Source organism: Lissotriton helveticus, chromosome 2_1 (assembly GCF_964261635.1).
Source record: "Lissotriton helveticus chromosome 2_1, aLisHel1.1, whole genome shotgun sequence".
NCBI classification, from domain to species: domain Eukaryota; kingdom Metazoa; phylum Chordata; class Amphibia; order Caudata; family Salamandridae; genus Lissotriton; species Lissotriton helveticus.
In genome coordinates this window covers 922,956,685-922,981,977 of record NC_136059.1, presented here as the reverse complement: position 1 = coordinate 922,981,977, position 25,293 = coordinate 922,956,685, and the positions used below count along the sequence as shown (strand labels likewise).

Sequence of the window (25,293 nt, the reverse complement as noted above, 5' to 3'; positions counted from 1 at the left end):
TGTGTTCCGACCGCTGGTTGGTGGAGACATTTTGACTATATTCTGTACCTGCGTTGTCGCGTAATGCGTCATATGACGCGCCGCGTTAGCGCATCCGGAAGTCATCCGGGGCGCGCAGCGCGTAACGTAAGCATAACAAGTCATGTGACTTGTTAATAAAACTTTTCATTGGTTCATTTTACTTTTCTTATTGTAATGATGAAAGGCTTGATCATATGACCTAAAAATTACGCTTTTCATTACTTCCGAACATTATTTTTTCTTAAATATATGTTATAATGTTCCAGGCTAATGTACTTTCCCGGAAATTTTACAACTGTCCTGCAAGTAAAATATATTCTTTTTTCGAGAAAAAGAGCGTTTCTTCGTCCCATGACGGAGCCGTTGAGCAAAAGAGGGTCGACCTGCTGTCTTAGTCGCCGATACGCCTGAATATGAGATTCTTATCGATCACTTTATGTTGCAGGAATAGAAAACACAACAGCCCTTGACCATTTATCTTTACTGCGTTCCTTCGTATTATACCTTTTACCCTTCATGTAATTGGTCTGCTTTATTTCACTTGCCTTTTAATGATTCTAAAACAGTGACTATTATTAAAAACTTTACCAATGTATATACTACTACCATGTTTTCTTTTAAAAACCTTTATTGTGAAAATTTCATTATACAAATACGAGCCTATAACCACGTGGGCCGGCCACGGAGCAAACTGTAATCGTATATGATGAATAGACATTTACACTGTAGAGGAACGTAACGGGCGGGCCATTAGGTTGCAAGAACTAAGGTGTCTAACAGTTACGGAATCGGTGGACGTACATTTTATAATTAAAATACGACAGGGCCAGTTACAATAAAATTATCTAGATATACATTTGCGGGCAAGTACCATGGGTGACGTTAATTCGAACTTTCAACAGTACAGTAATCAATAACACATCAGAACTTAATATCAATAGGGATGTCGAAATATTCAATCAATTCTCGTCCCCGCCCGCCATGTGCTTCAAAACTGCATACGTATCTCGTGATTTCAAGGTTCTGCAACCAGTACACAACAAGGAGTTACGAGTCCCATTTATTCTGGCGCCATTTTGGGCGAGGACGGGCAGGTCCAGGATATAGTCAAAATGTCTCTACCAACCATCGACTATGATGATGTTCATATGCTGTATTTATTAGAGTAACACTCAGATGTCCACATGAAATAAATTTGCCACAATCTAAACATGTCATTTTAATCTTTCCAAAGTTCTTCTAAATATTTGGGACCGTTTCCCTTGCCTCTGAAGCTCTCAGTGCCACTTCTTTGATGAATGTACTAGCAGGTCAGGGGTTCTCCTCCAAATCTCTCTTTTATGCAGCACTATAATTAATTGTTGCCACCTCTCCATATGACGATGCATGGTATAGTTACCACAACTATATTTTTTTTCGGTTCCTCTAGAGAGTTCATCGTGGCAGATGAAGCGTGTAACGTACCGGGCATTTACCTTTTTTTGCATGTACAGGAAAGGAAAAAAAAATCGAGCGTCCGAGTTCTAAGGTGTCCCAGGGCCATTTTAGTGGACCAGGCCCAAATCCAAAGAACAGGCCGCCATTTTGAGAGTCCTGTTGCAGCCGCCTGTCGCTGTAGCATCAAGAGCAGCCGAAACTCAGCTGAATGGCAACTGAAACGGTAAAGGGGCGCCCCACTACAGCAGACGAGCCAGGCCCAAATCCAAAGAACTGCTATCTCACAGGCTAATGGGGCGACCCACGCCGAGTTTCAGCATTGTAGGATGACCACACAAGTACAGCAACTTGCTAGACATCACCTCGGTGCCATCCGGATCTCGGCGCCCCACTGCAGATGAAGTGCCTCTCAACTATGAAACCACCACGGTGACATCCGGATCTTGGCGCGTTGTGCTGCCTTCGGCCTATTCGCACATCGGTCCGCTACTGACGCCATCTCACAGGCTAATGGGGTGACCCACGCCGAGTTTCAGCATTGTAGGATGACCACAGCAACTTGCTAGACATCACCTCAGTGCCATCCGAATCTTGGCATCTCAACGCCTAGTGGTATCTTCCATACAAAAAATATTGTTACGCTGCCTTTGGCCCCATTCGCACACCAGTCCGCAACTTAGACATCACCTCGGTGCCATCCGGATCTTGGCATCTCAGCGCCTTGTGGTGTCAGTCAGAAAATATTGTTGTGCTGCCTTCGGCCTATTCGCAAATCCAAAGAACTGCTATCTCACAGGCTAATGGGGCGACCCACGCCGAGTTTCAGCATTGTAGGATGACCACACAAGTACAGCAACTTGCTAGACATCACCTCGGTGCCATCCGGATCTCGGCGCCCCACTGCAGATGAAGTGCCTCTCAACTATGAAACCACCACGGTGACATCCGGATCTTGGCGCGTTGTGCTGCCTTCGGCCTATTCGCACATCGGTCCGCTACTGACGCCATCTCACAGGCTAATGGGGTGACCCACGCCGAGTTTCAGCATTGTAGGATGACCACACCAACTTGCTAGACATCACCTCAGTGCCATCCGAATCTTGGCATCTCAACGCCTAGTGGTATCTTCCATACAAAAAATATTGTTACGCTGCCTTTGGCCCCATTCGCACACCAGTCCGCAACTTAGACATCACCTCGGTGCCATCCGGATCTTGGCATCTCAGCGCCTTGTGGTGTCAGTCAGAAAATATTGTTGTGCTGCCTTCGGCCTATTCGCACATCGGTCCGCTACTGACGCCATCTCACAGGCCAACGGGGCGCCCCACGCCGACTTTCAGCATTGTAGGATGGCCACACCAGTACCACAACTTGCAAGACACCACCTCGGTGCCATCCGGATCTTGGCATCTCAGCGCCTTGTGGTCTCTTCTACACCGGAAATATAGTAGAAAATATTGTTGCGCTGCCTTTAGCCCCATTCACACATCAGTCCGCTACTGACACCATCTCACAGGCCAACGGGGCGCCCCACGCCGACTTTCAACATTGTAGGATGGCCACAGAAGTGCGACAACTTACTAGACACCACCTCGGTGCCATCCGGATCTTGGCGCGTTGTGCTGCCTTCGGCCTATTCGCACATCGGTCCGCTACTGACGCAAACTCACAGGCCAACGGGGCGCCCCACGCCGACTTTCAGCATTGTAGGATGGCCACACCAGTGCGGCAACTTCCTACACACCACCTCGGTGCCATCCGGATCTTCGCGCGTAGTGAAGCTGCAGCAGCTGCAAATAAGCTTCAGACAGTGTTACAACCGCTGCTCAGAACTCTCAACTATGACACCACCTCGATGCCATCCGGATCTTGGCGCGTTGTGTTGCCTTCGGCCTATTCGCACATCGGTCCGCTACTGACACCGCCTCACGTGCCAACGTATTTTCTCCACATTTTATACCCTATGCCGCATAACAGGTCATGTGACTTCTTTATAAAACTTTTCATTGGTTCATTTTACTTTTGGTTTCCTAATGATGGAAGGCTTGATCATATGACCTAAAAACAACACTTTTCATTGGATGAAAACTTTTTTTTCCCCCCAAACGATGAAAGCCCCACCTTGTTTCTGGATGTTTCAGACTGAAGCTGGCGTCACCATGAGAGCACCACCATCTCGTAGCTCCGTCGTGGTCATTCCGCGAGCAATCATGGCAGCCGCTCCCCACCAGAAGCCTGCAGGAGTCGGGGCCCCCAAAACTTTTGATGAATTCTCAAGGCGGAGGGGACGCTTTCGAGAATGGGGTCCAAGACCTAGCAGACAAGCGTCCGATTTCCAAGGTGTCCCAGGGCCATTTCAGTGGACCAGGCCCAAAAAGGAAACAGCCTGCCGCCATTTTGAGAGTCCTGTGGCAGCCGCCTATCGCTGCACCGCAAGAGTGGGCGCAACTCAGCTGAATGGCGGATTTTGACACAGTGGACCAAAAGCGGACGGAATGGCAACTGAAACGGTAAAGGGGCGCCCCACTACAACAGATGACACTCCACCTGGAGAGGCCCGTTCACGCCGCCTCCCCCGGGGCGCCCCACGCCGTTATTCGGAGCAGCATTGTAGGATACCAAAACCAGTGCGGCAACTTACTGGACATCACCTTGGTGCCATCGTTCTGCTGCCTTGGAACTATTCGCACAACAGTTTGCTACTGATGACCCACCCCCCGCGACGCCCCACGCCGTTATTTGCTGGGTGGCAACTTACTAGACATCACTTTTGTGTCATCTAGATTTCGGCGCGTTCTGCTGCCTTGGAACTATTCGCACAACAGTTTGCTACTGATCACCCACCCCCCGCGACGCCCCACGCCGGAAATCTGGACGTTGTGCTGCGTTGGGACTATTCGCACAGCCGACCGCTACTTCGTTGTTTTTCTCTAAAAATGTTTATATGTTATTACTATTTTTGTTTTCTTGTATATATTTATAAATTATTAAAGTTTTATAATCTTACTACTTTGTCGGAGTGCTATATATTTTTAATGTGACACATAATTGTAAAAACTTTGATGTACAAAGAGTCATCCCTGGAATCTTCCGCTTCACGCTCGGTCCCCTCCCCAATCACAATACAGGATGGTTTTCAGATAATAGCAACGCTTCTGCTGTGACGGATCTCATCGAGTGTGGGCCTTGATCTACTATAACTCCTTTGAAGACGGGTGATTCTTTACAGCTGTGGCCATAAACTACATCTGCAGGGCTAGCTGATAGCCTAGGACCGGCCTGGACAATCGGACACAGAGGAAAAGGAGTGTCAGAGGGTGCGGTAGTGAATAGGGCGAAAGGGAGGTGTCGGGCGGGCACAGGGTGTGATTCTCAGGGAAGAACAGCGCAGATGGGGGGAGGTTTATTACCCATGCATAAAACAGAGAGCGGGGGTGACCACTGCCTGGGGGAGATGCTTGCGAGGGTGGGGAGCCATGGTAAGGATCGACAGCGTTCACAGAGTGGATCTGGTCAAGGCATCTAAAATGGCTGCCGTGCACGACAAAAGTGTGGCATTTGAAAAAAGACAAGATGGCGCACACAATGTTTTTCAACAATTCCTGATTTCCTTCGAATCGAACGTTAACAGACGTTGGGGCATATTACCAAAGTTAAGCGATATTTATCCCTAACGATGCATTGCAAAGATTTTTTTACCGTCAGAAATTATCGCAGATAAACCTTGCTATTATCAAGGTTTATCGCAAATACGATAAAAAACGAGCGCAATGCATTAATGTCGCTGAAAACTCCGCGATATTCATGCATTACCGAGCTAATGCTCTTAGCCATGTTATCCACCTCCCATTGGATAACATGGCTAAGAACTGCTCAGGGCAGCTGTTACTTTTTGGAGATATTCGCGCTTATCTCGAATATTTCCAAAAGTTGATAATAGGAGATAGCGATGTTAGCGACTGTTTCCAGTCGCTAACATCTTGGCATGCCCACTTTGCATGTCATTAGTGATAAATATCACTCACATGCAAAGTGGGACCCAAGATGGTCGCTATCTCCTACTAGCCGTCGCTAACTGGTGTTAGCAACAGCTAGGTAATACACATATAATTTTATCTCCGCGAAGCGGAGCGCTGTTACAGATATATATCTTGTTTTTGAACGTTAATTTCTCAAAATGCACTGAAGCACATATATTGAGACATAGCAAAGGCACATCGGGCTACCAGTCCCTAATATTTTACCAAGTTTCGTGCAAATCCATTCAGCCGTTCGATTATTATTATTATTATTTTTTTTTGCCCCGCGGGGCCCTTTTAAAACCTCCACATCAAACCTAGGGGGTCAGCGAGGATCTACTATGCCCCCTTATGGTCATCAGCCGTTCGATTATTATTATTATTTTTTTTTTTGCCCCGCGGGGCCCTTTTAAAACCTCCACATCAAACCTAGGGGGTCAGCGAGGATCTACTATGCCCCCTTATGGTCATTTGCCCCTTCGCTTTGGCCTCCTCTTGTCTCTCGATCCTACCGAGAGACAAGATGGCGGCCGCTACGTACTGTTTGGAATGTTTACAGACACCGGAGAGCCAATCAGCTTCGCTTCGCAAAGCTCCGTAACGCGAAAAGTACGCGAAGCGGTGCGCTGTTACAGATATATATCTTTTTTTGAACGTTAATTTCTCAAAATCCACTGAAGCACATATATTGAGACCTAGCAAAGGCACATCGGGCTACCAGTCCCTACAATTTTGCCAAGTTTCGTGCAAATCCATTCAGCCGTTCGATTATTATTATTATTATTTTTTTTTGCCCCGCGGGGCCCTTTTAAAACCTCCACATCAAACCTAGGGGGTCAGCGAGGATCTACTATGCCCCCTTATAGTTATTTCCCCCTTTGTTTTGACCTCCTCTTGTCTCTCGATCCTACCGAGAGACAAGATGGCGGCCGCTACGGACTGTTTGGAATGTTGACAGACGCCGGAGAACCAATCAGCTTCGCTTCACAAAGCTCCGTTGCGCGAAAAGTACGCGTCCTGGGCCGCTGCCCAGTCCGCTGTTACAGATATATATCTTTTTTTAAACGTTAATTTCTCAAAATCCACTGGAGCACATATATTGAGACCTACAAAAGGCACATCGGGCTACCAGTCCCTACAATTTTGCCAAGTTTCGTGCAAATCCATTCAGCCGTTCGGGCTAAAAGTGAGGCCAACCGCCCTATGGAAAACTCAATGTTAAAAACACGTTTTGGGACCCCCCTTTTTTCTCGACCCCCCCTGGACGAAACCCCCCCCAATTTTCAGGGGCTGCTCAGAAACAAAATGTGCCATTTTCCTGAAAATTTCAGCCAATTCCGTCCACAAACGCCAAAGTTATTAGACATAGAATTTTCAAAAAACCCATAGAGAAAAAATCCTAACTATATATACCTACTGGCGACCGCCAGTAGGTAATATATATATATATATATGTATATATATATAGATATATTTACTGCATATTTTTAAACTAGCCCAGTTCATATTAACACTGGCATCTTTGATTTCCAACATGCACAGAGCACTTTAGATAGATTATGCAAGACTTAAAGGTATTCATGCTTCATTATACTTATTAGTATGTAACTTTTTCCATTCAAATATATGATGAATTAGTTCACTTTGTGTCATGCTGTAGAAATACTTTGTTCAGATGTGTATCTTATTCTATGTCGCAGCACTGGTCTATGTCCCTGCTTGTTAAATACAATCCTATGACGTCACATCAGACATGCAAGTCCAGGGTGACGTAAAGGCCCTAAAGTCCAATTCCATTTTCCTTAAGCCTTGACTTCATCCTAGGTTATGGAGGTCACCACCTTCACAATTTTAGATGCCATTTGATGCAGCTGTAGTCTGACCTTAACTTTCTAAGATCTGTGAAAGTGATATTACAACTGATACTGCATTAGTCTGGAACAAGTGTCTACTTTTTACCATGTCAAGGTTAAATGAGAAAATACAAACATATAGCTGAAATAATATAGTCTAAATTGATGTCCTTTTATCTTATATGTTTTTAAGGAAATGTCTCAGATGCACACTTTGATGCACAAAATCTATGTCAGACATTCCAATTTCTGATTTAGTGTATAAAGGCTGCCACTTGTCCACTTGTCCGGGGAGAGGTCCTTCACACAGTTTATCACACAATATTTAGCCAGAGTCGGTCTCCCCTACTGTCAGTGCACTTCACTGATGCTACATCTCACCTAAAGCTGATAAATCTGTGTCACAGAGGCAGACCACTACCACAGTATGCATTTGCCCTCCACCGCAAACACTGTCTTCATGTCTCCACTGATAAATTCAGTCTTTGCTGTCAACAAGGTATGCAGTGCACCTCTTCTCCCTAAGAAAATCTAGACTTCAAATTGCTCTGTCTTCAATGCTCTCTAAGGATCCACAAGGCATGAAGCACAAGCGGGCCCTTCAGGGCCCCCTTTCTTTCCTCATCAACACTGTTTTCATGGAGGAAAGACCTCCGTAAAATCAGTGACCATGAGGAAAGTCGATATATACTTGGCGGGACCGTGGCAGTCCCGGCAAGCATTTAGATACCTTTGGAATGCTGCGCCATCCCCAGGGAGCAGCAGTTCGGTGGTGGAGTCAGCAGTCCCAGGGCAGCACGACCACTAGGTTCATGATCTGGCAGAGCAAGACTGCCACTGCCACGTCACAAGTCTGGTTGTCCGACTTGCAATCGGGCCCTTAGTGTAGTGATTAGAAATAGATGTTAGGGTGTTAGGTTCTGAAGTTTTAACCATGTAAGAAATGTTTATTTTATTCTCGTGATTTACAACCTTGCTTCTTGATGTGTGTATTGCATTCTGTGCCTTTGTCTTAGAGGTACTGTGAGTGTGTGTGTGTGTTTATGTGTGTGTGGTTGTGTGTGTGTGTGATAGTGTTAATAACGAAATTGGTTTGTTTCAGTTACCACAGTGCCCTTTGCTCCTTCATAGGGGTTGTTAGTAACCCTAAAGTAATAACTCAATTTGAATAAAACATTGACTATTGTTCTGTGGAACTATAATAATCTGTTTTTCACATTCATCATTGGTGCATTTACCCGAGTTCACAAATGCCACCCATGGGTGAGAAAGCACACCTTAAAGAACTACGCCAAAGTTGTAGTTTACACAAACAATCTGTTCAATGCAATCCAACTCAACATCCTCATAATAACAATATTATGTGCCCGCGTATAAACCAACTTTTCTATTAGAGAGTACACTACTTACATTCAGACAAATATACAATGTCCTTCCAGGGCCCTAACGTAAGTCAGGGGGCAGACAAAAGTATAACATGGGCTCCTAAAAGGCCATAGCTGTCAATACTTCTGGCAAAAGGAACCTAAAAATGCTACATATGATTAATAATCAATCACACACTATTGCCACAAATGGTGGTTGTCCACATAATAAGCAAAGGAGGATACATGGAGAACAAAGGTAACATTGCTTCCCCACTCTGGCAATGCTGCTTCCTCCTTCAACAAATACATTCAGCACAGTAGGGAAAGGATTACACAAATATATACCCAAAATGTTACTCATCCCATCTGTGGGCTTTTACATACCACGACTATAGTAGCAATAACATAAAGATTCACGACTATAGTAGCAACAATAACATAAAGATTCAGCCAAGATAAAAAATATAATAAAAGCACAGCAAAATGGTCACTGCCGTTAAAGATTAATATAAACTTTCAAATGTCCCAAACACAAACAGCCCAAGACAGCAAATAGGCCTGCAAAATACAACTGCCTCACAAATATATACAAACTCAAACACAAAATGTTGTAGTGGCAAATGAGGAAGCAGAGGACAGAGAACAAAGGAAAATGTCTGGCTAAATAGGCCTGTATTCCTGGAGCCATCCCACACGTTCCACCAACAAGCACACACAAACAAAACTACATTGGCCATGAGTTCAAGGCCACACACAAGCCCAGACAATAATAAAACCTACAGCACAGCAGCAGTGAAAAGGTGAAAAATGCATTACAAAAGCTAAATAGCCTACGGTACACTAGGCCCTAAACAGTAAACCACAGAGTATAATGACAAATCTGGCAAAAAGTTCCACATATTTAACAATAGAAAATAAAAAGGAACAAAGTGGTTCCTGACCTCTCTCAAAGCACATCTGGAGAGGGTCAATGGGATTTCTCTGAATTTGCATGTGTCGCTGACTAATACCATGGACCTCAATGTGAGATCTGATCTGACCCATAGCACAAGGGAGGGGTGTCCTCTTTGTTGTACAGGATTTGTTTGTTACACTAGACATTTGAACCAGGGAGAAGTGCTATTCGGGGGAATGCTCAGTGAGGGTATTGAACATGGCCTCCCCTAATTCTTTCACTTGTAATAAAGTAAATGGATTTTGAGTGGGGCAGGGCTTGTGTGGCCCTCACAGCAGGGGAAGTGCACTCAGGTTTGTACACACTACACATAAGGTCCTGGACCTGCAGCTTGTGTCTGTTTGGTAGGAGAGGTGGCTGGTGCCTGGTACATTACTTTCAATGGCTGCAGGGGTAATCGGCAAGGGAGATTGGTGAATGGCCTTTTTATGGGGGAGCAAATGCAGCGTCCATGATGTTTCATGTTCACAGAGTGATGAATTCATTCCAGATGTGGTCCTTCACATCCCCCAGGAAGAAATATCTCAAAGGAGAGGGAGGGGTGTCTGTAACACGTCAAGTCATGTGGTTATGTTCATCAGCCACACTATCATCCTACAGGCGTTTGAACTTTGCCAACGTATACCAGACTTGACTGACCTTAAAGAAACAGGTCATTCCATGTGACCACACGCTAGATTCTACGCACTTTATGTTCTGCCTTTCAACAATTTTCATAGAAAATGTTGTACCTGTTCTTGTAAAGTATTAAATGACCCAAGTCTTGCTTTCATCTGCTCCGGGGTGCTGCTGTCTGGACTCTGAGGGGTAGTGCTGGAGAATCTGAGGGTGCCCCGCAAGGTCACACAACTGTGGGTAGCAACGGGGTCTTTGTGAGGAGTGCGATCCTGGAGGGGAAGAGGCGGGAGGGGGGTTAGTGGGAGGGATGGGGATCACTGTTTAGAATGTAGTAAAGGGCTGACAACCGTGCTTGGACCTTGGTGCCCATGTACTCTGTCATTGGACCAGGGACGAGGACATGTATACCCATTTTTGGTGAGCTTGAGGGGGCTTACATACCCACTCACATCCACTCAGACACTCTTGTTCCCACTCACACACATATTCACTCATAGAACCACTCAGGGACCTACTCAGACACTCACACACCCACCCACTTTACCCACTCAGACACTACAGCATCCACTCAAAGACCCAATTAAACACTCATGCACCCACTCATAGACCCACTTAAACAATCCTACAAACACTCATGTATCCACTCACAGACCGACAATACCACTCACACACCCTCAAAACTACTCACACACCCACTCATAGATCCATACAGCCACTCACATACCCACTCACAGATGCATGCAGCCACTCACGCACCCTCTGCAAGACCCATACTCACACATCCACTCACAGGCCCATACAGCCACTCACACACTCACTCTCAAAGGTTACAGTTAGGAAATAAAAATTAAAAAAACTTAGAAATTCACTGAAACAACTAAAGGTTAAAGGGATATTATAGTTAGGAAATAACATTTAAAAACCATAGAAATTCACTTTAAATAATGACAAAGGTTACATGGATGTTACAGCTAGGAAAGAGAATTTAGGAAACCTTAGAAATTCATTGAAAAAAAACAAAGGATACAGGGATATTATAGCAGGGCTTAATATCATTTCGTTAACATGTTCCATGTATATATGTCAGTAAGACACCCAAACCAGTAAGAGTTTTATATCAGGTTAGACTATGCTAGCAGTCATGAATGGCTAGAAGCACCTTTCAGTGGAACGGCTCAACCTAACTCCAATAAGTGCTGATGTTCTTTACCAGTATGTAAGCTGTAAAATCATATTAAAATATTTGGCAGGGTGTACACAGATGTAATGTCCTTATATGGTGAAATAATTAAAATGAGATTTTTAGTACATTTATTAATGTACAGTTTGAGGTTATTTTATTCCTAATGCTAAGTTGGTCTGTGATCCCACTCAGCCAAGTGAGTGTGTGAGAGCACCCTCTAGATAGTACACAGTGAACGTATAGAATCTGATTTATGATGGGCATAGTGGTTACCTGACTTTTATGTTCAACATTCGGGTGTCCTTACTATTGTCCCCTAGCCTTGTCCCAGCCACTGAGTAGAGCTCTATATTAAACACAGAATTTTCTCTGCTCTTAATGTGGCTAAGGAGCTATGAAGCCCAAAAATCACTGTGGCCATAATCCCTCAACTTCCTCTGAAGTCTGATCTATCTGTGGTCCCAAGAGCTATATTCCAGACCTTAGTATGTGTTGGCTGGCTGTATGAAACTGTTGAAGATGTTGTTGCCTTTATACTGGTCTCAAGGGAGTTCACACAACATGATTAAGGTAGTGAGCAAGAACACCAAACAATATCAGGAGAAAATACAACTTGGCTACGGGATTTCTTTGCTATGTAGGACTATCTGTGACATATGTTGTCTGATGGCGAGTCTCTGACAGGTAGGACAGGTGGGAGGATGACTGGGCAACCTATTTCTGCATGAACTAGAAAATAAAAGTGCTGATGCTAGGTCCCAAAAAGCACCCAAATGTTATAAAGAAACAAATATTTAGAGCACAGGAACCATACAAGTACCCAGTCCCACTCTTTGCACCCATACCTCATGATTTGGTTGAGGGAAACAGGGAGAGGGAAACAGGGGTGGGCCCAAGGCCCCCGTATCCCTATTGGCTCCCCAGTGTCCAGAGAGAAGATTTCTATCACATCCTGTTTCAGGTAGTTGAAATATAGCAAGTGCTAATCACAAAATCACTCATAAGAAAGCACTTTAAAACTTAGAGCCATATTTATTAAGTATTGACGCAGACTATCAAGTCACCTTGCTGCGCTGCTCTGCATCACTGGGAAAGGGCAGGAAGGCACCCTATTTAAAACATATGGCGCCCTCCTGACTTTTCCCCTTGCACTGGCGCACAGTGCGCTGCCTAGTGCCAACGCAAGAACTCTTGCACCATGTTGCAATAGTGCCTGCTTTGCTTGCAGGATTGTTTTTGAGCAGAAAGGAAGACCTTCCTGAACAAAAACAATCCAGAGAGGCATTTTCCTCTGTCTATGTGTGCCGCAAAAGGCAGCCAACATAGAAATAGGAACTATTGAGCAGAAACAAAGATATATCACCTCATTATGCCTCTCCTGGTGTGGCATATCTTTTGGCGCATTCCGCGGTCTACAAGGTCTTGTAAATCTGGGAATGCGTAAAAAAAAACCTTGGGAGTTGCTTGGAAACACCCACGTAATGACTACGGAATGCCTAGCTAGCACAGAGTAATGCACCGTTGGGTTACTCCTGAATTTTGGAGCCATTCAAAGCCACGCAAAATGGTTGTTCTTGCACCACATTGCATAGTGCAGGAGCAACGATAACTGGGGTATAAATATGGCCTTAGAAAGTTCTAACTTTCTATCTTTGCCAAATACACAGTTTTCACAGGAGAATAGAGGAAGGGCTTGACAGTAGGCAGGTATTGGTCTTCAAAGCAGCTGCCATTTTTCAGGAATCATTATAAAGATAACTGACACAGCAGAAAAATTATAACATAACAATCCTGACATCGAAGTACTCAGTAAAATCCCATCGAATATTCTTTTCTGAAACGACATCATCACCCTTCGCTGGTGCTGTAACTGTTTTAACCACAGGGCTCTATATTGTAAAAGAACTATGCAAACCTCATAATCAATATCCAAATAATTGAAGTCTCCAGGAGCGAGGAAATGGCGCGTGTGCTTATCCACTGTGAAGTTGACCTGTCTGTTGAAGCGCTCGATCAGAACGGTGTGCCAGTGCTGATCGTCCAGCAGGCTGCCCAGGGTAATGTTCATCTCCGAATCGGCAGATCGATGTTTAAGATCCCCTTTAGAAAGAGAAACCAGTGCCTGATTACTGTCACTGCGAGCTGACAAATGCATATTAAACCAACTGCAGAAGCGTGCCTTCAAAACAGAAATAATCAGGCGATAATGCATGCTGCTACATTGACGTAAGAAAACCTTTATCAGGTTTTAGATTTGTTTTTTACTTATCCACTATTTTGCGCTTGAAAATGGGGACAGGCGGTGTACATACTGAGAAAATAAAGTGCAATTCAAGACTTACCCGTGCCCACCTATACCCCTCAGTGACCACCTACATAAGCAACATTGAAAATATAGGAAAGTGCAAACTACCCAGCCATAACACAACAATTAATGAGAGGCTCCACCATGCGAAAATCAATTACTTATTATTAGTTAAAAGAAATGGCACAGCGTGGCGCTGCAAGCTATTTAGCTGTGCCTCTTCATTTAAAAAACTCAGGGATGTGCCGTATTTACAAAACTACGGTACACACCGGTGCTTTCCCTTGCGCCGGCGCAAAAAATGCTACCTAGCGCCAACACAGACACCCTTGCGCCATGGTGCAAGGGTACCTGTGTCGCAGGGAGGATTGCTTATCTGCAGGAAGCACACCTTCCTGCACATCAATAACCATTAATGGTAATTTGCCCCTTGTACACTTAGAAAGAGCAAACAACGAGGAGGAATAAAAGTATTGCTCCTCGTTGCACCACTCAAATGCCTGCTTTTCAATGGCATTAGTTCTTGGCACTGCCTCAGACTTACACATCCTTATAAATCTGGGGCAGTGTCAAAAAGCAATGGGTGTTGCGTTTTAACGTCCACAGCAACACCCAGTACATGCCCCATTGAGGCAGATACCTGTGTCAAAGGGTACGATATATACAAGGTGGCTTTAAGCCACACAAAGTAGCTTAGCGCCAATTTGTAAATATGGAGGAGGGCTTTGCGCCACCGGAGCATCGGAGAAAGTGACGCTCCGGTGGTGCAATGCCCATGTAAATATGCCCAAGATTCTAACGTCAGCACTACTCATTCTGACACTCATTTTAGGGCAATTCCCAAGGAATGGTTGAATTTGCTTTCCAATAAATGTACAAATCTGTGGACGCCCTGGCCTGTAACAACCACAGAAGGATCTGTGTAAGTAACAACTTGACACATTGTTCTGTGACCCACTTAATTGGTGAATACAGACACAGATATAGGGCCAAGAGATACTAAGCAGGATCCAAGCAGGACTGTTCCTAAGACATGGATCAATTGACCTTTACTATAGCATTATAGCATTATCAAATTAGTAAGTACTTATGTCAACAGAGTACAGAAAGGAACATATGGCCATGCTTTTTCAACTTTCAAAAGTAATTCGTGTCAGTCTGGCACACAAAACTGAACTTGATAAACTTAGATGTGTAGCCAGGCAGCATTATCAAAGAAATGCATTCCTGAAAATACAGTTTAAAAAGAAAAGAAACTATTTCAAACAGGAGCAGAGGTTAAGATTGGGAAGCTCTCTTAGCCCATCTACATCCAATACATAAGCAAATTGCAAAGGACTAATATTAGAAGGTCCAGAAATGTGCTACCTATATTACAAAGGTGACCTGTCCTCTTATCCTGAATAGAAGAAAGTCTGAATTAGAGTTTTCACAGAATGAAGGAGATATAGGGTCAGATGTACGAACAGACTGGTCGCAAGTAGTGGTTACAAATTTTGCACTGACCTTTTGGGACCAGTTTTTCATTTTGAGATGCAAACTATGTACTAATAAGCAGCATTGCTAAGTCTACGGTCCCATGAGTTTGTAATGTACTGATCTAGTGTCCCTTCTTCTTGATAACATTTTACTGAATCGGAAATAGATGATTCTACCTTGTTTGGCCAACTTCAGCAAGATGGCGATCTCTTGCTGTAGGGATGATAATACCCATATTACAGGTGGCTATAGACCCCTAGGAAGGCTTGGGAGAGAATGATGGCACCCACGGATGTCATACTTTTCGATCTGTACTCCTGGAAGAGGTGTCTCTGGCATTTCTGTTGAAATTATGTTTAGTCCTTTATATCAATCCCATGTTTAGGCTATGCCGTTATGTATATATTAAGTAAATATAAACTTTTATGCCGTAAAAATGGTGTCACCTCTGACAAATACCAATAAAAAATTTGATGCAGGTGCCCTACATCATGGTTATGGCTATTTTCACTTCTCTGTAGCCTGCACCTCAAATACAATGTAGTGTTGCACCTTTGTCTCATCAATTGGGTGAAAAAAAATTCAGCCCAATGCTATGCTTAGCATCTTTAGCTTGAAACTGAGTTGGCTACTGTCTAGAGACCAAGATCTGATCTATTCTGCAACAGCATGTGCCCACTGCTGCCCACTTGTCTTGAAAGACAGGGAGCTGGACTACGTAATGAGCTTCCCTGACTGAAGGAGACATAGACATGATCCAGTTAATGGAGACCTACATGGAGAAGCAGCTCAGGTGAACTATCAAGGATTTAGGATCTGGAGCCCAATTTAACTGGATTGAGCATGAACAACCAAAACTATGAGCCTTTCTGCGCCTGAATTACATTCAAGTATTGTACATCTGGATGTATGCCTCACTGGTTTATAGGGAATGTGAGTGTTGATAGTTGCTATAATTGTATTGAACCTCCTGGAGTTCCTGTTTCTCCATTTTGTAATTCTATAGGAATACGTGGGCTTACGCATTTCAACCATATATTTGGGCTGTTTACACTTTTTGTACATCATCACTTTTGAATCAGTCAGTTCCTGTGATATTGATAACAGAGGTGTTGGGTTAAGTTAAGATCTTGGATAAACTAGAACTTCCCCATCTCTCAGTAAATGCTGCCGTGCCAATGAGTGCTATTGTACCATGAGTGCACCCAGTACTTCACTTTTTTAACATCATTTGGCATCAGCAATTAGATCATTTCTCAGATTTAATGAAAGCATTGGAGTCAGTTATGCTCCACTTGAACTGTCTTTGTTAAACCCTGTTACTGCACCCTGAAACAAAAGTATCTGGTATAGAAGGTTGTTATAACCCAGACCTCTTGCTCTCTTCCTCTCCACTCCTCCTCTATTGTTCCAGTTGGACTCCCCCATGCAACCTTCAGAAGCAGGTCATTTAGAATGTTGAGTTTGTGGTGTTTTCAGAGGGTTGCCCTGGCAAGCTGAAGATGTCGATTGTATCTACCTGAATAAAGCCTTTGGACTTACCTCTTGCGTCCTCTTTACTTAATTTTGGTGATGATTGTGGCATGCTGTGTAAGAAATTCTTCTTGCCAGAGGTGTATGTGTTATGGTGAGCTCCGGCTGTAGTCTTCTTCCTCAAACACCTTAAGGAACTTTTCCATCGTCATCGGAGAGGTATGCGTGAGGCATCTTGTGCGACTCCTGATGAAATAAGTGTTATTTAGGGGGCTTGGTTTGCTTCTACCCAGCCCTGGATGATTGTTGTACTCCTCATCTCAGCCAGCCTGCAAGAGCCCTCCCGGTACTTTGTCAAGGGAGCATCGCAATAGGAGTGCCTGTCCTTTCTTATCCATGTTGTTGGCCAGTGCCGTGAGGGGAGTCTTTCCAGTAAAGGATTAGGGTCTATGGGAGGCACTGAAACACCGCTCTGCTTTTAGAGCATGGCCTTAATCTCCTGCGCCTTGTGTCCTGAGTGGCATCTCTGTTTCCACAGCTCATCCTGGGTACCGTGAGGAACTCTTCAAGGACTGCTTGGTTAGCAGTTTCCATTGTGGCATTTCAACGTTGCCTGCTCCTGCATCTGCAGTTCAGCTTTGCCTATTTCTGTCAGCTGCGTGCTCCGAGTGCACGTGCAGAATACGTCCAAGGATTGTAAGGGGAGCTGACCTCAGCAAGTGCCTGGTGTCCCCACATATGCCATCAATCACTTCAACAAAGAGGAAAAAAGAGGACTCTCTTTCACTCCTGAAGGATAATTCTGGAACTCTTTATCTTTCAGTGAGGAACTACTGTTATTCTTATATTTTCTTCTTATAACATTTTTTCTTCACAGGTACTGACTTTTATTTGTTTCAGGACTAAATGTGGAATTAATTATTCTATTTTGTTTGTTTGATGAGTGCAAGTGCAGTTACTTTACGTCCGTGAAATTTGTGCAGTTACAGCTACCTTACATTCCTAAATCTTTCCACTGCTGTCTGTGGTTATTTCATAATGGCTGCAGCTAGTATGAACCAACCTCCGCCATTCTTTAATGAACTAGGAGAACCAGGCATACCATGGCATAGATGGTTAGGAATTTTTAAATCTTATAGCTATAGGAGGGGGGACATTTTTCAACTGTCAGGAAACAGAATATTCTTTTGCATAATTTGGGCATTCAAGGCAGAAAAGTATACAAAGATATCAAAAGTAGTGAACTCAATGAGGACATAGAAGAAGAGGTTACAGGAGAGGATGTCTACGAATATACCTTGAGAAAATTAGAGGGACATTTAAAAGAAAATATTCATTTTGCACTAGAAAGGTACAAGTTTTTCAAGAGGGTTCAAAGAAAGTAGGAAATAGTATCAATATTTGTAGAAGTCTTAAGAGGTATGTCTGCCGGGAATTTGGAGCTCTTACAAATTAGCTCATAAGGGATCAATTAGTCAGGTACACTAATGACCAGAACATACAAGACGGACTATTAACTCGAAACGCAGATCTGTCAGAAGCGATTAATATAGCAAAAGGAATAGAACATACAGCTATATGCATTGAGATGAAATTAAGTAGTGTGTCTCATAAAGGGAAGGAGGAAGTGAAGGGACATGTTGAAGAGGACGTGGTGGGTAAAATAAATGAGAAAAGTAAGGAAATTCATACACCCAAACTTAACAATGTACAATTTTATAGGTGTGGTAATCAGAACAATCTAGCTAACAATTTGAAATTTCCTGCAAGGAGCGTAATTTGCAGGAAAAGCAACAAAAGGGGTCACTTTGCTAATGTTTGCAGAGTGCAAGGTGACAAAGTACAAATGGTTTCTGAGGCCAAAGGGGAAGAAACGAAAGCCTATATATTTCAAGTACGTCAGGGAGAAGGTGAAGACAGTACAATACCTTGCATGTGATATTAGTCTTCATTGAGTTACTGTAAACGTTTATGCTGACTCGTGTTCGTCATACACCTTAATTGAGAAGAAAATGTTTGATGAAAAATTCTCAAAGCATGAATATGTTTTGGAAGCACCTGAAATTCAGCCTGGGGGGGTACAATAAGGAGTCTATTCCCTTAGAAGCTATGGTGAGAATGCGCATATCATTCAAGAACAGGCACACTGTAGGCAACATTTACGTCACACAACGTGGGTCTAATTTGCTGGAATCGCAACACCAGCAAGAATTGGGGATTACTTTAGATCCCAACAATGTGGATCAGGTTATGCTAGTGGAACAACCTTCAGTGGGGAGCAATTTAACTAAGGAATTCCCAGAAGTATTTTCTAACCAAATAGGAAAGTTAAATAGTTGTATGCACAAAATCACACTCAAAGAAGGTGCCATTCCTTTGGTCCACAAAACCAGATCCATTCCTCCTTTGATGATGGAACCATTAAGGCTAGAACTGCAGAAACTTGTAGGTCAATGGTTCATAGAAGAAATGGAATGCTCTGAATTGTTGGCACCCATCGGTATCACAACTAACGATAGTGGTTTGTATATCCAGCTTTGTGTAGATTTGAGGGACCTTAACTCAAACATGTGGATGAATAGACATCACCTCCTGAGGATACATGAAATGCTAAGCACTATCCAAGATGTTAAGTACTTCAGTGTACTTGATTTAACCTCAGCATACCACCAGGTCCCCCTCCACCGAGATTCGCAAATGTTAACTGCTTTCATTACCCCTTTTGGTAATTTGAAAACCCCTGAGAATTCCTTTTGGGCTAGCTTTGGCCACAGCGGCTTTTCAGAGGATCATGCAACACATACTAAGGGATTGTGAGAAGACAATGTGTTTCCAGGATGACATTTTAATATATGGTTCTAGTGATGGAGAACACAATTGTAGAGTGGGAGATGCTCTGTGCAAGTAAAAACATGCCATATTTACCACTAAAGAAAGCAAATTCAAACTAGGTGTCACATCTGTAGATTACTTGGGACACACAATATCAGAGGAACGATTCAAACCAAAAATGAATCTGGTGGAGTCAGTTCAGTTCGCAGGGCTCCTACACCCATTGCAAAGGAGGAGATCAAATAATTTCTAGGTTTGGCTCAGTACATCGCAAAATACATAAGGAATTTCTCTGTGTTGGTTCAACCCCCTAGGAATTTATTTAAAAAGGTACCCTTTTTTGTGGGAGGGGGAGCATGAGGCAGCATTGAAGAAATAAAGAAGGCTATTGTGAATGCACCTCACATAGGGAACTTTCATGTTGACAGTGAGACCATACTTACAACTGATGCAAGTAATAGAGGCATTGGGGCTACCCTTTCCCAATCAAGAGAAAATTGTGGCATGTGCCTCAGGACCCTGCTTGGCATGGAGGAGAACTATTCTACAGGTGAGAAGGAGGAGCTGGCAAGCTATTGGGCTATCAATCATTTTAAATTGTATTTGTGGAGGCTACCACTTGAACTCAGGACAGATCACAAACCCCTTCTCTCCCTATTGCAAGGAAAGACATGGAAAATACTCCTCCCCACATAACTAAGTGGGTTTTGGGACTTCAAGGTTTCAAGTACAAGGTTGCTTATGTCGCAGGTATCAAGACCTGTACCGCCGATTTCTTGTCACATGTCCCAGTTGAAAAATTTGAGGAAACCAGAGAAAATGGACATACCATATTAGAAGTCACTGTTCCAGCCATTTTGAAAACTGAGTAGGTGGCACAGTTAGATAGAGACCTTACCCTTAAAGCTGTTAGAGAGTAAATTATGGGTGGTTGGCCTTTGAAGTGTAAAAAATTGCTGGAAGAGTTACAGCCTTTTTGGAATGTAAGAGAAGAATTATCCCTTAAGGGGAACATAATCATGCGGTCAGGAAAAATGGTGCCAACTATGGGGTTAAGAGAACAAATAATCAATCTAGCTCATTAGGGACATTTGGGGAGGAATGTCACAATATCTAAACTTAGAACACACTATTGGTTTCCCTACATGGATCACTTAGTGAATGAGAAAGTCAAAGAGTGCCATGCCTGCAGTTTAAGTGATAAAACGAAATATCCTAGACTTTCTCTCCTAATTCCAGTTGAAGTACCTGCAGTGCCATGGAATAAGTTGGGATTAGACATTACGGGACCGATTTATGGTCTAGACACACAGTAGAAGTACATATTAGGGTCATTGACTACTATTCTCACTGGATAACCTCCAAGTTTGTTAACAAAGTCACTACAAAGACCCTCACCAACTACTTGACAGAGGTGTTTTCTACTGAAGGAATTCCAGCAACGTTAAACACAGACAATTGGGTTCAGTTTGTTTCGGAAGAAATGAGGAACTTCATAAAAGATCTAGCCATTTCACATGTTTGCACACAATTGTATTGTCCCAAGGTCAATGGTAAGATAGAAAGAGCCAATCGAATGATCAATGAATCCATTCAGTTGGCGATTTCTTCAGGCAAACCGATAGAAGACACTATAAGGCATATGTTGTGGTCCTACCATACTACGCCTAGTGTTATAATGGGTTTGTCCCCATTTAAGTTGCTAAGGGACAGGAAAGCAGGGTCCAAATTGACTGCTAGTTGGCTCTTTAGAAGCAAAGGTATCTCCGTTAGTACGAAAGTGGTGGGAGAAAAGGTGAAGAGACAACAAGCTTTGTATAAAGACAGAAATGACAACAAATGGGGAACTAGGAGCAAAGTGTGGAAAATTGGGCAGTGGTTTCTTGTCAGAAAGCTCTCTAATGTAAGTGGTATAGGTGATAAATTCTATGAACCGGAAAAGGTACAAAAAGTCAAAAACAATGTTCTAATACTTGAAAATGTGAAAATGTGGAGCATGGATCAACTTTCTTGTTGTCCAACAAACATGATTCCATTGGAGGTACCTGAGAAGGTTGTAAGCAAATCACCAGTTTGTGATGAACTCATAATAGGAGGAAAAAGGCAATCCTATCCACCAAGTTGGCTCAAAGATTTCATGATGCCATAGTTCTGTACAATTGTATTCTTACAGGGTCACAGTTTTACTCACAATGTATGCTTTTCTTTTCCCTTAGCTCTCTACCCCTTATCCCATCCTCTTTGTTCTTTTCCCCTTCTTGTTTCTGTTTGGTCTCCTCTCCCTGACCACTTCCCTATTTCTCTTGTCTTTCCTTTATCGGAGGGCAATGTGTTATAACCCAGGCCTCTCGCCCTCTTCCCCTCCAACCCTCTTCTATTGCTCCAGTTGGACTCCCCCGTGGAACCTTCAGAAGGAGGTCATATAGAATGTTGAATTTTCTTTTTTTCTGGGAGCTGCCCTGGCAAGATGAAGATGTTGATTGTATCTACTTGAATAAAAACATTTGGACTTACGTCTTGCATTCTCTTTACTTCAAATGTATCTATTGACTTGAAAGTGCAGCCAGTTCCCATGTCTCATCAAGTAGCACTGCCTTTCAGTGGTTATGGTGAATTTGGAGTTTTAGACTTGAGCATTACAGTATCAGCTCAAATTTTAAATTTCCTGAAAGTGAAAACTCACAATATTGCTATTACATTGTATTTGTTAAACTGACACTGATATCACTTAGTGGTGCTTTGTATTGTAGTGTAGTTCCTATATTCCCAATAGGCTCTGCGCATTGAAATAATATACACTATAAATTTGACATAGGACTGAGGTCAGTATATCTCTATCGAGTATACTAAACTTAATTGTAAGTGCCAGCTAGCTCAGAGGTCACCAGAAACTTTCTCGAATAAACAAGAAGGGATTAGTTTCTGACAACCGCATAAACATGACAACTTTGTTTCCCCAAGAATCGAAACATATCTTCAGAGTCATAGAAATATTAGATAACTAGTTCAGTCAATCGTGAATGCTTTGTTTGTACAGAGTTGCAGAGAAAATAGAGAGACGAGCGTTTCAATAAAAGGGGTTTATTGAACAGTCTTCTATCTCATGCAAGAGAGGTGACCTGCTACAATCGTTAGACAGAATGCGAAGTATAATGCGTACAGCGTAAACAGTAGTATAAAATAATACTGTAATAGCATGGTCTGTTGCTATCACATGTAAAAATACATACATAAATAACACAGGCTAAAATACTCAACTGGTGCTTCTAAAATATGCCTACCCCAATGTACCTAACCTAGGTCTAGTACCAGGGAAGAAGTAAGTGCTGTCTTTTAGCATAGGTTTAGTTTTGTCAAGAATTACCAAAGGTTTCTCTAGGTTCTAATCAGCTCCATAACTTGGAATGAGAGTTGTTGGTATCTCTTTCACAGACTCGATTTCCCAACACCCCGCAAGGGGAGTCCGAAATACTGGAGCTGGATTTCTCGGCAAAGGATGACAGCTTCTGGTCAGTGCGTCAGCTGGAGAGTTGGCTTCCTTCGGCACTTGCTGTAGCGAGCAGCGTCGTGCAAGTAGGTAGTCGAACTGCACAGTACTACACCGTGCTTTGCTATAGCAAGTGAAGGTATATTTATACCTTGAATGTGTTTAGGAATGCCAGCTTTGATGTAAAGTCGGGCATGTGAACGTCATGGATGAACCCCTAAGGAATAGTTGTTGAATGAATGATTATGCATTTATATAACACATGGCTACCCTTAGGCATCCCAGCGCATTAAGTATCCAGTCATTCCTCCAGCTTAAGGAAACGGAAAGGTTTTAAGCATTTTCCTGAATGTAAGGTGATTTGGTTCCAGTCGGATAACATCGGGGAGCTGGTTCCAAAATTTAGCAGCGTGAAGAGAGAAGCGACGGCCACCCATCCGCGACCTTTTAATTCTGGGAATTGTCAGAAGCTTCTTGTGGTTAGATCTAAGGGTTCGTGGTATATGATGAGCTGAAACATAGGTTGGAGCAAGGCAGGTCCAGAGTCAGAGATGGACTTGTGGACAATGCACATAGCCTTAAACCAAATCCTTTGCTGCACTGGAAGCCAGTGCAACTGATGTAATGCAGATTTGGCCGAACTACGTTTAGGCGCATCCATAAACAAGCGAGCAGCACAATTTTGTACCGTTTGCAGGACTTTAATAGTTCCCTGAGGAGCACCCAGATATACTGCATTCGCGTAGTCAAGACGTGACAAAATAAGTGACTGGACCAATAGATGCCTAGCTACAAAAGGGAGGAGATTTAAGATCTTTCTTAGGAGTCTAATAAGACCATAGCAGGTTGCCGCAACCTTGCGCGCATATACCAAGAAATTAAGGTTGGGATCTAACCAGACACCCAGGCTCTTAATTTGCTTCTTGGGGGAGGGGCGCAGCCCAAGGCAGCTAGGCCACCAAGGATCTATATCGTTGGGGGCCATATGCCCCAGCATCATTATTTCAGTCTTTGAGCCATAAAGTTTCAAAAACGAGGTATCCATCCATTCCAGGACTTTACTAAGGCATGCGGAAAGATTAATGCCAGAGGTGTCATGTCTAGAGAGGGAGACTACCAGCTGGGTATCGTCGGCGTAGGTGAGCAGCTGAACCCCCCAGGGGAGAACCATCTGAGCCAAAGGCCTCATGTAGATGTTGAACATGGTAGGGCTTAATGAGGATCCTGGGGGACGCCGTACTGCAAGGGCATTTGCTTTGAGATTGCCTCATCCTCAAAGACAGCAAAAGTTATGTCCATAAGAAAGGACTGAAGCCAATTGAAGGCCATCCCTGATACCCCCACCTCAGTCAGCCTCTGCAACATTATCGAGTGATTGACCATGTCAAAAGCCGCGCTTAGGTCTAACAAAATAATAGCAGCGCAGCTTCCAGGATCCACTATTTTCCTCGCTTCTTCGATTACGGCAATAAGGGCCGTCTCCGTGCCTTGCTTACATCTGAAACCCGTCTGGGTGGGATGTAAGACATTGTTATTTTCCAGAAAGGTGGATAATAGGGAGTTGACATACTTTTCGGCCAATTTACCTATGCCAGGTAACAAAGAGATGGGACGATAGTTTGCCCAGTCTTCCGGATCTAAATTGGGTTTCTTTAGGAGTGCCTTCACTCTGGCCTGTTTCCAGGGGGGAGGTATCAGCCCAGCTACAAGGGAGCAGTTAATTACGTCTCGTAAAATTGGAGACACAGTTTCCGAGACTTTCTTAAGAATGGTGGGTGGTGCGGCATCGGCCGGCGAACCAGACTTAAGGTTCCCCAATAATCGCTGGAGAGTGTGTAGGTCAAGGGGGACGAATTCCTCCAATCTCACCAATCCATCCAGAGGGGCGAGGGGTACTGGAGGCTCCACCTGATGAAACCGCGAGTAAATGTTGGACACTTTAGCAGCAAAAAAATTTGCTAACTCATCACAGCGCTTCTGTGCATTAGATGGTTCTAATAGAGGACCTGCAAGGGAAACCAGTGATTTAAAAAAAAAAAAATCCCTAGGGGAATTAGAAGCAGAGGTAATCTTGTCTAGGTAGTAACTAGATTGTGTCGCTTTTATTTTATTTTTATAGGTCCGGAGGGCTGATCTATAATTGCTTTTGCAGACTTCTGAGAAGTCCTTCCTCCACTTCCTTCCTAACTGTTTACAGGATTGCTTAAGAGTTTTTAATTCCGGAGTGTACCAAGCTTTTTTATTGGCACCAGTGCGGTGACAAA

General features: G+C 43.5%; 1 protein-coding gene across 1 annotated transcript in view; it reads right to left on the bottom strand.

Moving 5' to 3' along the window:
- CNTNAP4 (contactin associated protein family member 4) overlaps positions 1-25,293 on the bottom strand; it is a 1,902,933-nt gene that overhangs the window by 880,737 nt on the left and 996,903 nt on the right. Inside the window, exon 6 of the mRNA XM_078675664.1 lies at positions 13,369-13,553. Within this exon, the coding sequence (XP_078531790.1) occupies positions 13,369-13,553 (185 nt within the window). The remainder of the gene's footprint in view (positions 1-13,368; positions 13,554-25,293) is intronic.